General features: G+C 41.3%; 2 protein-coding genes across 2 annotated transcripts in view; one reads left to right on the top strand and one right to left on the bottom strand.

The window, feature by feature from the left end:
• Positions 1-13,498, top strand: part of nudt12 (nudix (nucleoside diphosphate linked moiety X)-type motif 12) — a 14,819-nt gene extending 1,321 nt beyond the window's left edge. Inside the window, exons 2-8 of the mRNA XM_080037142.1 lie at positions 53-263; positions 741-1,044; positions 1,599-1,872; positions 3,083-3,250; positions 10,555-10,668; positions 11,263-11,462; positions 12,245-13,498. Of these exons, the coding sequence (XP_079893268.1) occupies positions 58-263; positions 741-1,044; positions 1,599-1,872; positions 3,083-3,250; positions 10,555-10,668; positions 11,263-11,462; positions 12,245-12,355 (1,377 nt within the window). The 5' untranslated portion in view covers positions 53-57 and the 3' untranslated portion in view covers positions 12,356-13,498. The remainder of the gene's footprint in view (positions 1-52; positions 264-740; positions 1,045-1,598; positions 1,873-3,082; positions 3,251-10,554; positions 10,669-11,262; positions 11,463-12,244) is intronic.
• On the bottom strand, positions 4,312-9,936 carry LOC307258519 (E3 ubiquitin-protein ligase TRIM39-like). Its single transcript, XM_080038083.1, has 2 exons — positions 9,831-9,936; positions 4,312-8,188 (listed from the first exon to the last, which is right to left on the bottom strand). Exon 2 carries the CDS (start codon positions 8,184-8,186, stop codon positions 5,988-5,990), a length of 2,199 nt encoding a protein of 732 aa, XP_079894209.1. The 5' UTR covers positions 8,187-8,188; positions 9,831-9,936; the 3' UTR covers positions 4,312-5,987.
• Positions 13,499-13,975: the final 477 nt, after the last annotated feature.

The following is a 13,975-nucleotide window of genomic DNA, read 5'->3' as shown; positions in this document are numbered from 1 at the left end:
TATGATCTGCTGTATTTTTTCCCTCCACATATTTACATGGATATCCCTACAGTGATTATGACGAGCCTGCAGTTGAGTGCGAAGGAGGAGATGGTTGAGAGGTTCCTGGATGCTGCGGCCAGAGGGAACCTGTCCCAGTTGAACATACAGCTGTCCAACGTCCCGTCGCTCGTTAACCAAACCGGATACAGCGGCTGGACCGGCCTGATGCTCGCCGCTCGCAACGGACACTACAGCGTGGTTGAGGCCCTGCTGGCACACGGGTACAAGCAATACGAAAAATACTTAGAGGAGGTGCTACGAGGAACTTTTAAATATTTCTGAAACGGGCTCAATTTTCCTCTGATGGTCATTAATTACATGTAACAGCAAACGAGACCATCAGTGCAAAGAATGCCATTTTTATATAGTTTTTCTTAATGGCATCATCATGGGTAACGCTCACCCAGGAACAACAGCTGGCGTGGTAAAAACACTACCGCTTTTATCCAAAGTGGTGCGAGAATTAAAACAAACTAGAAGTTCCTGTGAGCACCTTTATTTTAAAAGGTGGAGTCAGTGATTCTGGAGAATGCGTGTTTTACTAACTTTTGTGATTGTTTTCTATGCACACACAGTAGTATGAATGATAAAATTTAAAAAAAGAATAGCACTTGGGTCACAAAAAAATGGGTTTAAATTAGTTAAAATTCTCGCCAGCTCTCTCTAATCTCTTCTCTGTTTTCATTTAAATCTTCAAGCTGCGACAAATTCTCCGTGAACAGTTCATCTCAGACCGCCTTCGATATCGCCAAATTCTGGGGCCACAAACACATCTCAGACCTTCTAAGCCGGACGGACGATGGGTGTCAGAGGGTCCTGCCCGGCGCCGACCTAACTCAGCGAGAGAACTACTTCAGCAGGGAGACTCTGGACCGACTGAGTGCTAAGAGGACGGATAAGGTTTGGTTGGAAGCTAAACAGAGCGATTCGGATACAGTCTACCTCATGTTCTCTGACCTCAACCCCATGGTCAGAAGCTCACAGGAGGACGACAATGCAGAGGTGAGGGGCAATATATGTATTTTCACAATTTATTTATTGTAGTTTTTCTTTTAATTCTTGGGGGGAAAATGTGGTTATTTACAGTTCAATTTAGAATAGAAACATGTAGAAAATAAATAAGTGTAAAAAATATTGTGCTTGATGCCACATATAGGTATATACTTATAATAACAATCTAACAATAGTAAAAGTATACTACTAAAAATATATAGGTTCAGCTTTTAGGTTACACTAAAAAAAAAATACTCAAAAAGGTGATTTTTTGAATGGTAAACGTTTTACTTTTCAAATCTATACATATTTAATGTTTGGACTCAAATTAAAAATCTCGAGTGACGTATGGTTTGTGTTCCTACCCAGACACAGATATGAATGTAATTGTTATTACCTACTGGCTTTTATAGTTGGAAGAAAAAAAGTCACATGAACAAAGATGCTTCCAGCCTAATTCCAGCCTTCCAGCTAATTTAAGCCACATTGTTTGTTCAGTCTGACTTTTTCACATCAAAGATTCAAGTTGTTTATCAAATGCTTGTGCTTCTAACTCCTATCAGGGTGAAACCAAGCTGTGTCGGTTCAGATATGAAGCCGTTAAAGACCTTCTCCAGAAACCTGCGACTGTGCTCATCTTCCTTGGAGTTGAGAAGAGGAAGAATCCCTCCTCTTCGTCACCTCAGACAGTGGAAGGTGTGACGGAGCCTCCTGCTTGGTTTGCTATCGGCTCTGACGAAGATGCTGCTGAACTTCTAAAACGCTGCAGAGAGAAGAACTGCGCCTTCCCAAAGACGCCACACAGAGACCTGCTGAAGCTCACAGAGGAAGAGGCCGGTAAGAAAGATACACTCCCTGCGTTCCAAATCACACCATTTTCTTTTTACTTCACTACATACTAAAGTACAGAAGAGTTTTAGAGCCACAGGAGAGAAGAAAAAAAATCAGATAAGGAAGTTTTTTTTCCATTATGTCGAGAAATGTCAAAAATAAAGACGAATACTCCAAAATGCTATTGGAATAAGTGGGGCAACTGGGTATTTTCAGCATACTACAATTGACGTGCATGTATTGGGACATCCTAAATCTTTTTCTGGCATACTAAATAGTAGGGAAGCATGGGAACGCAGGGACTGTTTTTATCTTTACAAAGATTTACCAGAATAATCTGTCTAAGGCCTTGCTCAGACTTTAGTTACTTTATTTGTCTATGGCTACATTGAAATTTGTCTTGTCGCATAAACCATCTCAAGATACCACACTTCGGAGGGGGTCAGAGCGCAGGGTCAGCCATAGTACAGCGCCCCTGGAGCAGTTTGGGTTAAGTGTCTTGCTCAAGGACACAATGGTAGAAATGGTGTACTACCAGCTACAACTAGCATTACTACTAACACCCTCCTGTCCAGTGCCGGGATCAAAGAAGAGACCTCATGGTTACTGGTCGGCCCTTCTTTCCTCCAGGCCATCCTAACACCCTTTTCATAATATCCAGATTGATTTTAAGGTTTAAAGTCTTAACACAAAAAAAAACATGAAATCCAATATTTTTTTAAGGATCTAAACAGCAAGGCGGATTTCTACGGATGTGTCTTAAAGCTGGGGTGGAGGATTTGGGGAGAAAATGGTAGTTGGGATAGAGATTCGAATACAAATACCTCAACCGCTCCACTTATTCTCTTTGGTCCCTCCCTGATACGCTCTACAACAACAAAGTCGTGCCAAAGTGAATGGACAGTCCCAACAGCCAATAAGAACAGAGAATCTGAGCCTTGTTCTGATTGGTCAAAGTGTACAGCTCATGTTAATTTTGACCAATCAGAAGTCACATACCCCAGCTTCAAGTCCGGACACTCTGGTTGTTTAACCGGTGACGTCTGGATGTAACCGATCTGATCTTTTACAATAAGTATTAGAAACTAAACAACTTCACCTGCAGTCTGAACAAGGCCTATAACTCCCATATTTGATTATATACTTTAAAATATATATATAGTATATCAAATCATCTCACTGAATCAATCTTTGTTGCCCTGTCTTGCTGCTCCAGGAATCTTGGCTCAGGCTCGGTCGGTGTTGGCCTGGCACAGTCGCTACAGCTTCTGTGCGACGTGTGGCAGCGGCACCAGGCCGGAGGAGGGAGGACACAAGAGGAGCTGCCTGAACCCCGACTGCAGGAGCCTGAAGGGGGTTCACAACACCTGCTATCCACGAGTCGGTAGGCAGAGACACCCACACCTCACATATCTGCTCAATAAACACTTTAAATACACTGATGAAGTTTAAGGCTAAGAAACATATATTACCTGGGATATTCAAATAAATATTGCTTAAAAATATTAAGTTGGGGCGCCCTTAGCTCAGTTTGTAGGGCGTCCCCCCCCCCGGGACCTTGGCCAGCAGCAGTTCGATTCCCGCCCGCGGTCGTTCTCTGCATGTCCATTTCACCTCTGTCTCTTCTCACTATCAATAAAGCATAAAAATGCCCCAAAAAATATCTTAAAAATAAATATATATATATATATTAAGTCGGTACGCAGAGACACCCACACCTATCTGCTCAATGATTATTTTTAAAGATTATTTCTTAGCATTTTCAAGCTTTATTAGATAGTAGTACATAGTTGAAATGGGGAGACAGAGAGAGAGAGGGGGGGATAACCTGCAGAGAAGGTCCACAGGTCAGATTTGAACCCGCGACCACTGCAACGAAGGCCGGAGCCAATATGGTACGAGCCAATATGGTCCCTGCTCAATGATTTATTATACATAGTTGATATTTGGGCGTCTGTGGCGTGTAGGGTGGTCGACCCTCAACTACAGAGTCGGTGGTTCGATCCCCCGTCTCCCCGCCACATGTCGAAGTGTCCCTGAGCAAAGAGACACTGAGCCCTAAATGGCTCCTGATAGTTAGCCTGCTATCGGTGTATGAATGTGTGTTTGAATAGTAACGTGGGAATGGGAACAGTTCTCCCTTTACATGTTTAAATAAAAAAAGGTTTAACATAAGCTGCCTGAACTCAGAATGCAGGAAGCGGTTCACAACACCTGCTATCCACGAGTCCGTACGCAGAGACACCCACACCTCAAATATCTGCTTGATAAACACTTAAAATACATTGATAATGTTTAAGGCTAGGAATCATATATTAATTGAAAATATTCAACAACAAAATAATTCAGTGATCGAGAAGGTTATAATTTAAGGGGAAAATCTTTATTTTTAAAATGCATAGAATCAATATCACCAGAAAACTCTTTGAATTTCAGTCTGTGGATTAGGACTTTACACAACTGGAAACAAAATGAATGTCTAGTTGATTAATAGAGGTATACATAGTTGCAGGATTGACGAGATGATGCATACAATGAATGTGTTTCCTATACAATGAGACCCATAATACTAAAATAAACTGAGGTTTCAATAAATCATCACAGTTAATCAGAATAATATGTCAACCAGAACCAGATCTACCTAGTAATATGCCTCCACGGAAGATACAAATGCCAAACGGTGAAAGTCCAGTGTTGGTAGTCAATGCTTTAAAGAAGGTAAAGCTCCTAAGAAGATACAAAATGGTGCAAGGTCACTGAGACCTCACAATATGTTAATGTCACAGTGACCTTTGACCTCCAAATTCTATTCAGTTCATCTTTGAGTCAGAGTGGACATATGTTCAAGGTTTTAAGAAAATCTCTCAAAGCGTGTGTGCGCTCACAAGATATAATGGCCTTCAGTGTTTCCCCCAGGAAATGTCTTAGTCAAGGTGGTCACTGTCAAGCCGCACAGGAGGCGCGGCGCAAAGCGCCGCGGCGAAAATTTTGGGGGTATTTTGCTCAAAGATGCCAATGCGCCCTAAAGAAATGGTTCTGTTTATTTGAATGACACTGACCTTACAGTTGTGCAATTTTGTTTGCTATGTGCACATTTTGTGCAAACATGCAGACGGTACAAAATACAATTAAAGAAAAGTTCTACTGTTTTGGTGCAATACCATGCAGACACACTAAATACAAATAATGGACCATACACTTAACATGTGTATCAAAGTGCTTTTTAAAGTTCCTTTTTGGATGGGGGGCTGTTGTGAGATTATTGTGGACAATAGGCCTACTGTGATGCGATTAATTCATATATGGTTATTATTAGCCTACTTGCTTGATTTCTTTTTAAATACAGAGGTTATTGGTTGTTTTGGAACATGTATTTCCAAATTTAAAACATAAAAATAAAGCAGCATTTAAAATTCAGAAAAATAAATCTTGTATGGCTACACAAGCATGCTGTTTGAAAAATAATTCAATTATTGAAATAATACAAAGTGTTTTCCCCTTAAAATGACTAAAGGCATTTCAAAGACAGTTACAGTGTGCACTTCTGTAAACTTACTGAAAGGTGCCTGGGCCATCACTCTCATGCATGTATCAGACTTTTCTCTGCGCTGTATGAGCCGATAAGTTGTGTTGCCACGGTGATGTGGAGTTTTAAACTAGTCTAGCTTTGCAGAGCACTTCTTTCTGTTCAGCTAAATATCCCCATAGAACCGCACTGCGTTTATTATCGCCACAGGTTAAATGTCGGTTTGCTGCTGCTCGTTTCCCGCGTACATGCCGTAGTCGCGCGCAGCGCGGGACGGTCGCGCGCGCAGAGCCCCCGACACAGAGCAGCTGATAGTCTGAGCAGAGAGAAACGCTTGGAGACATATGTGCACATTTATTTACCGCAAATCACGGCCTTTCGCGCATTTCTGACCATGAAAAATCACACATCGCGCTTGCTAGTACATTAATTGTGCAGCACTAAAAATAAAAAAATAAAGATTTAATTTTTTTTTTTTTTTTGGTCGGTCAGTAGTCAAGGCGGGGGGCCGGTTTTGCTAAGGCGGCCGCCTTAACTATAAAGCGCTGGGGGAAACACTGGCCTTGACGGACAGTACGAATTATGTGACGTTCACTCACTTGGGAGCCCTGGAGACTCGGGGCCACGAGCCGTCCTTATTCTTTTGCCCTATTACAATAACCTGTCCATGGAAGAGGCTAGCTTCTAGAACGGTGCTGTCAGGTTTGTTGAGAGGCCCAAAGGTATCTCTCATGTACCTGTTCCACAGTCTGGTCTCTTTCTCATCAGGGATGTTGAACAGCTTCCTCATCTCCTTCTCTATCGTGTCTATTTTGTCTGCTTTACTGAAGCGTCTTGTGATAATTTTGTCCATGTTGCTGGTCTCACAGAGCTTCAGCTCCATCAGGTACACCTCCACCTTGCAGTACTTCACAAACATACCAAGTACCACCACCTTGCGTGCGATTGGCTCTTGACCTTCTGTCATTCCATACCAGCTGACAAGCTTATTCCAGCCAACAGTCGGGAACAAGACATAGTCAAGTTCATCGACGAGGTGCTCCGTGATGTCCAACCGATCTCCATCTCTGAGAAGACCAGAGTTATCAACTGGTCCAGGGTAGAGGCTCTGGTATTTGTCCCAACTGTCATATCCAACATATTTCTTCCACTGTAAGAACCAGCGACTGTCTACGAGGTACCAAGTGTCTCCCTTTTTTAACGTTGTTTCCAACAGCTCTGCCACCTCTACTCTCTGAGTATCCAGATCAGCCTCTCTTCCTTCCGCCATCTTTTCTTTTTGCACAAGCAGAGGACAGGGACTGAAGAATGGCAAGAGTTTCTCTGTGAAGGAGCAGCCAGTAAAGGAGTAGATACGAGCTGCAGTATTTACGTCATAAAAGGAGACCAGACTTTCCTCATAATCCACAAACACACCCACCTTCTGAGGACAAGTCTCTAGAGAGAGACGGACTGCAGGGTCGTCATTAGCCTTATATTCATTTCTGTTTCTCAAACATATCGTCCAGTATCCATCCCGAGGGCTCAGTGTTACCGTTCCCTTCCTGTTAAAAGACTCGTTGGCCACTCCTAAAGTCCATTCCGTATCATCTTTAACTTGAACCTCGTAGTAGAATCTTCCCGAGGAGAAACTCTGCTTTCCTAAAACACCCGGGATTGTTTTGGGACTTTTTGTATCTGGATCGAAAGTCACATCCACTGCATACTGCTGGATCCTCTTTAGTTCAAGCTCAATGAGCTTCTGTACTTCTTTGCTGATTGTCTCCTCCAGCTTAGCCACATCTTTCATCAAAGTCCCCTCACGTGATGGTGGATGGACACTTCTTTCTGTCCAGTCCTGGTAGAGTGTAGCAGCTTTTAGGGACTTGAAACTCTGGAGAAGATGGAGTTGGTCTTCAGACTGTGAGAGCAATGCCACCTCATCTCGTCTTGTCGTCAGATCATAGATTTCTACTTCAAGCTCCTTGATGAAATCTTCTGCCTGTTTTTCCGTTGTTTTCTGTTTCTTGTCGATCGTGTTGATGAACTCCTTAAGGCCTTTCTCAACAGAATCCTTCAGGCCAGTGAAGACCTGAACACCTTCCGCTTTCTCTTTGTCTGTATTTTCTTTGCTGAGGTCAGCCGAGTCAGCTATCTCCTGAATCTTGAGTTGTCTATTCTGGATCATCTGCTGGATTTCAGCCTCTGTCTTCCCCAGCTCCGCTTTCTTTTCTTCATATTCTTCTTTCAATGGAACGACATCATGTGTTTTGTGGTCCAAAACCGAGCAGAGCGTGCAGACACCAATCTGGTCAGTTTTACAGAACAGCTCCAGAGGTTTAGTGTGTTTCATACATATCCGTTCTTCCAGGTTCTCCACAGGGTCCATCAGCTCATGTCTTCTCAGACCTGGCCTTGTCAGATGAGGTTCCAGATGAGGCTCACAGTAGGATTCTAGACACACCAGGCAGGACTTCAGGGCCTTCAGTTTGGTTCCAGTGCAGACGTCACAGGGAACTTCTCCTGGATTGGAAGGCTGTTGCTCTGAACTGCGGGTTCTTGCTTCCTGTTGAACTTCCTCTCTGAACTGAGAAGCCATCTTAGAGAGCAAAGTGTTGATGTGCAGCTCAGGTCTGCTTTTGTAAATCTTTTGACACATGGGACACAGGTACCGGTCATTAACATCCCAGTGTTTAGTGATGCAGATTTTACAGTAGTTGTGTCCACATGGCGTGGTGACGGGATCGGTGAACACATCCAGACAGATGGAGCACTGGAACTCATCTTCAGAAAGCAGACACCTGGCAGTAGCCATATCTGGAGATAAAAAAAAAGTCAAACTACATTACTATTATATAATTATAGTAGTATAAATAGTTTTATACTTTTTAAAATGAAAACTACAAATACCGCTTGGCGGTTATACATACAGACATACAATTGCAGAACAGTGAAAGTCCAGTGGTGGTAGGTGGTAAAGCTCCTAAAAAGCTACAATATGGTACAAAATCTGCCAATATGCAAAGTCGCAGTGACTATTTTTTTTTAATATATATATATATAAAATTGTGCTCCAGACATTCTATTATTTTTTTTTTTTTTAAGATATTTTTTGGGCATTTTTTTATGCTTTATTGATAGTGTAGAGACAGAGTTGAAGAGATGCAGAGATCGACCGCGGGCTGGAATCGTACCCAGGTCCGCTGCTGGCCGAGGCCCATGGGGGGGACGCCCTACCAACTGAGCTAAGGGCGCCCCGCAGTGACCATTTTGGCACGTAATGTAAAACCAGGTTTAAAAATGGTAGGAGTCAGGCAGTCAAATATATGTGTTTATTTCTCATAACAAACGAGGAAACTTAACTTCAGGTCAAGCAACAGGTCAATAGCATGGCAGCGAGCAGAGCAGGGGCCCAGACTGAGGTTCTCCTCCTGCTTTTATGCTGCTCACTGATTAAAAACACCTGAGCGTGATTGAGTGAAGCAGCCCACCTGCTCACTCACCTGCTCACTCAATCAGTGGCAAATTAAGAGTGGTGGAAATGAACAAACTAAGAAAACACCCAACACACAAGCCCATCGTATTACCTTTACTTTTGACTTCCAAAATGTACAAAGTTTATTATCATTGTCTACCGTGCACGCAGTAAACGATATGCACGATAGCTGAAGAAACATAATAGGTTAACTCTGTTTAACACAAGTGAGTAGAAATCAAATTTCAGTTCAGTTATATGTCCATTTAGACATAATATTTTCATAGAAACAATAATTACCCCATTTTATAATAAAGGAAAAGCACTTAACATACGTTTCACAACAACATATTTTGTGCAAGGATTTTATCAATTTAAATGAAGAGGATCCTTCTAAATAGATAAGTAAATCACTGGAAATATGAGAACCACAGAAAAAGACATGATTATGTGGCCACTTGGCAAATTATGAGCATAAAAATAAAAATATCCCATATGTGCTTCACATTAAAAGACCTTTGACAGAAAGCTCTTATTTTGAAATAGTTACAGGAAATGGTCCTCCACATGGCTGTACATGATTGAACCAAATTAAAACCAGGAAACTAGAGATTCGGTCATAAGTTAGACAGAGAGACTGTATAGGTGAGACACGGCAGGCAACAACATTGTTTTTTACTTTCACTTGTCAATTTTGAGATGTGTCTACTTCATACATGTAGATATAAAAAGACATATTTATTCAAATGTTTCTGAAAAAAATTCAAATACACAAAAATTATTGTTTTAATGCAAGTTATCAACTGGCAATGTTTCCTGGTGATATCTATAGGTTGTGTGTTACCCTATTCACCTTCAGTGTCTCGCCTTAAATCCCTTAAAGTGAAATACAGTGGACATGTGAACAAACAGCCACAGTTTCATAATGTTGAGTGAATCCTGGTTGTTTAAACTGTAAATATAACCAGCTGTTGGCCTACTCACCAGTATCTTTACAGAGGCTCTTCTGTGTTGTTGATAAAGACCCGAATGAACTCAGTTTGAATTTTCTTTTAGGGAGAAACAAACTGGTCTGGATCGCTGCGTTTCTGCCCGTGACAAACCTTTAGTTTCATTTCTGGAATGTGACGTTTGGAGCCCTCCTCTAGCTCCGCCTCTTACTGCAGCTCTGTTAATGGGGGTTTGGCTCCCTCTTCTGGCTAACACAGTTATTGTGAAACACCAGCGTTTGTCTGATTTATATGTAGCAAAGGTTGGGACTTTACCAAACAGATAAAAGTAAATATAGTGAAAAAAAAAATATTATGAACAAGTGTTCTTCAGCTTCAATTATGCCACACGAGTTTAGATTATTCAGAACAATGTCTGACGTATCTGCAATATGTTTGGGATAACACAATCAAGCCCAATACTTAAGAGATATCCATGTATACTGTACATCCCTGCAGTTTGCATGAATTACAATACATTGAGAATAAGGGGAGACTGTTGCTTGGATTGATTGTTCAAGGATTTTTTCACCTGTACACTGGTAGTAGCAATATAGTATTTTCATACAGCACTGAATTTCTTTTCTGTTATTAATTGACTGTGTGTGTGTGTGTGTGTGTGTGTGTCTGTGTGTGTGTGTGTGTGTGTGTGTGTGTGTGTGTGTGTGTGTGTGTGTGTGTGTGTGTGTGTGTGTGTGTGTGTGTGTGTGTGTGTTCAGACCCAGTAGTCATCATGTTGGTGATCCATCCTGATGGAAACCACTGTCTACTGGGAAGGAAGAAGATGTTTCCAGCTGGCATGTTCTCCTGTCTGGCTGGATTCGTAGAGCCTGGTGAGTCACACACACACACACACACACACACACACACACACACACACACACACACACACACACACACACACACACACACACACACACACACACACACACACACACACACACACACACACACACACACACACACACACACACACACACACACACACACACACACAAACATGACGATGGCCGGACGTGTTACTGTCCCACTGGAGCCTGTATCATGAACTCTGGAGCTACGTAAGAGAGACAGACAGAGACACACACACACACAGACAGACAGACAGACAGACAGACACACACACACACACAGACAGACAGACAGACAGACAGACAGACACACACGGACAGACAGACAGACAGACAGACACACACACACACACACACACACACACACACACACACACACACACACACACACGGACAGACAGATAGACAGGCAGACAAACAGACAGACAGACACACACACACACACACACACACACACACAGACAGACAGACACTCTCCAGATGGTGCAGCATGTTTTAACATACTTTAAGGCATGATCAGAATTGCCCATGTGTATGAATTGTGCTATATAAATAACCTTACCTTTCTTTTCCTAGGGGAGACAATGGAAGAGGCAGTGAGGAGAGAGACAGAAGAGGAAAGCGGTGTTAAAGTCGGACCGGTCCAATACGTCTCCTGTCAGCCGTGGCCGATGCCTTCGAGCCTCATGATTGGCTGCCTGACCGTCGCCATATCAACAGACATCAAAGTGGACGAGAATGAAATCGAGGAAGCTCGGTGGTTCACACGGCAACAGGTACAAACATTACGTAAAGTTTGCTATGTCAGCTATTAACCTTTTTATTTATACAGGTAAATCCCATTGAGACCGAAGACTCTTTTTCAAGGGAGACCTGTTTTCCTTTCCCACGTTACCATTCACACACACATTCATACACCGATAGCAGGCTAACTATCGACATTCACACAAGGCAAGGTGGATGAAGTGTCTTGCCCAAGGACACAACAACCATGACACAGGTGGCAGGGCGGGGATCGAACCTCCAACCCTTTGATCATCAGCCGACCCGCTCTACCACCTGAGCCACAGTCGCCCTTATTAGCAAAAATGTAAAGGTTATTAAGAGACAACATTTCTACTGGAAGCTTCTGATTTAAGCAAGTGGATGGAACCATGGTGACAGTCTCAGTTCCATTCCTTCAAGAGAGAAATCTGACTTTTCAAATCAAATCAAATCAAATCAGTTTTATTTGTATAGCCCAATATCACAAGTAGACATTTGCCTCAGTGGGCTTTACATTCCATACAATATGATACAATATGACACCCTGCCCTTACACCTTTAGCTCGGCTGAGAAAAAACTCCCAGTAAAAAAATTAGAAATCTCAGGGAGAGTTGACAGAGTAAGGGATCCCTCTCCCAGGACGGACAAACTGCAATAGATGTCATAAGTAGAGAAACATAACGAAGGAGTTTGATCATATTCATTCAAGTGTTGTTTGCAGTATACATCAAAATATACATACACGCAGAAATAATGAAAACGAAATCTGACTTTTTCTTCTTTGTTGTTTAGGTGATTGAGTCGTTGTTGAGGGGAACCAGTCCGGCCTTTATCGTCCCTCCCAGACAAACCATCGCACACCAGCTCATCAGACACTGGATCGGCATCAACGCTAACCTCTAACCTCTAACCCTCTAATATACAGACCTGGGTTGCGTTCCGAATCGCATACTTTCTACTATATAGTATGTAGAAAAAAGATTTAGGATGTCCCGATTCTTGTGGCCAGATTTGGGATGGTTAGAAGTACCCGGATGTCCTACAATCCAGTGCGCACGTGAAGTGACGTAACATCGACGAAGCCTCCATATGAAAACAAACGGGGATGAGACGGATATAAAAGCAAGAGGCAAGATCAAGGCGCAATGTTACGATGAAATAAAAGAGTAAAAGTATGTCCCAATAGTATGCCTACTGCATCCTAACTAGATTATTTTTATCGTCGGATGTAGTATGTACAATAGAAAAAAGAAAGAGTATGCGATTCGGAACGCAACTCAGGGCTGTGTTAGAAACGGCCTGCTAACGTCCTACTCATTCTCATTTTGACGTCGATTTGAGTTTGTTTAGGCGAGAAATGCCCGGATCACTTACACTTAAATGAACTGTGCAAAATGTGAAGGTTTTACATGTACGTACAAATGGGAACTTGGACAACAATATTGCAAAGGTTATGAAGATATGAATGGTGGAGGTGATTGATTGATTGATTGATTGATTGATTGATTGATTGATTGATTGATTGATTGATTATATTTATTTCAGACATATCAAATAAAAATCAAACATATCGAAAATACAAAACAAAATTAAAAGGACGAAAATACAATAAACAAAAACGATGTTCAAATTATTTCACAACAAAAGAAAAAGTAAATTGGAATTGAAATGGAAAATGAATCAAACCAAGTTCTGAGTAAATATGCATGATTATACTTTACAGAGGACTGACATTTCTGTATTTAAAATCCCTTTTTTATTGATTTCATTATTTCAACCTGTATATTCAATTGATATGCCTAAAAAAGCAGTAGGGAGAAGTATAAAACTTGCACTGATAAAGTATAAAGGTGCATTGATGAATGCTTGATTGTATGAATAAAAAACTTTTTGATTTCACTCTGATCGTTGACGTTTCATGTACAAGCGTTTTTATGAACTGCAAATATTAAATTGCTTAATATAAAACATTTTCATTGTCTGTGGGCAACATTTTGTCGAACATGTCACTGTTTTAAATGTAGTTCTTGGTCCAGATTTCACGCACAGCAGCTGTTATATAGCGATATATTCCGTCTCACAGAGCAGACGAGATCTCGAGTCGGTTTGTCCCGTTCCCATTTCCTCAGGAGAAGAAGAGTTCAGCACATAGTCTTCCTCACAGGTCATCTGATGAACACAATTATGAAAAATTATTTGAGAAAAAATTATATATTCGAAAATATGTTCTGTAAAACTTTGGACACTAGAATGTTGTAAAGATAAAATAAAGATTTTAAATCTCAATCTTTAGGGTTTTATTTTTTTTTTAAATATTATAATTTATTAAGACATAATTGGTTGAATATTTTAAAATCTGCACATTTATTCAAATATATCTGAAACAATGTCAATACAAAAAATAATTGTTTTAATGGCAATAATCAACTGGCAAAGTTTCATTATGATATCTATAAGTAAGATTTGTTTGCATTTACCTTTTGATGTGACGTATCCCGTTCGTTCTCTGCCACTATTTGAGTA

Source organism: Ammodytes marinus (genome assembly GCF_949987685.1).
Source record: "Ammodytes marinus genome assembly, chromosome: 2".
NCBI lineage: Eukaryota > Metazoa > Chordata > Actinopteri > Uranoscopiformes > Ammodytidae > Ammodytes > Ammodytes marinus.
The sequence above is the reverse complement of the archived record's forward strand: the minus strand, read 5'-3'. Positions and strand labels throughout refer to the sequence as shown.

Coding starts and splice junctions, on each gene's coding strand:
- LOC307258519 (XM_080038083.1), bottom strand. CDS start 8,186: ATGGCTACTGCCAGGTGTCTGCTTTCTGAAGATGAGTTCCAGTGCTCC.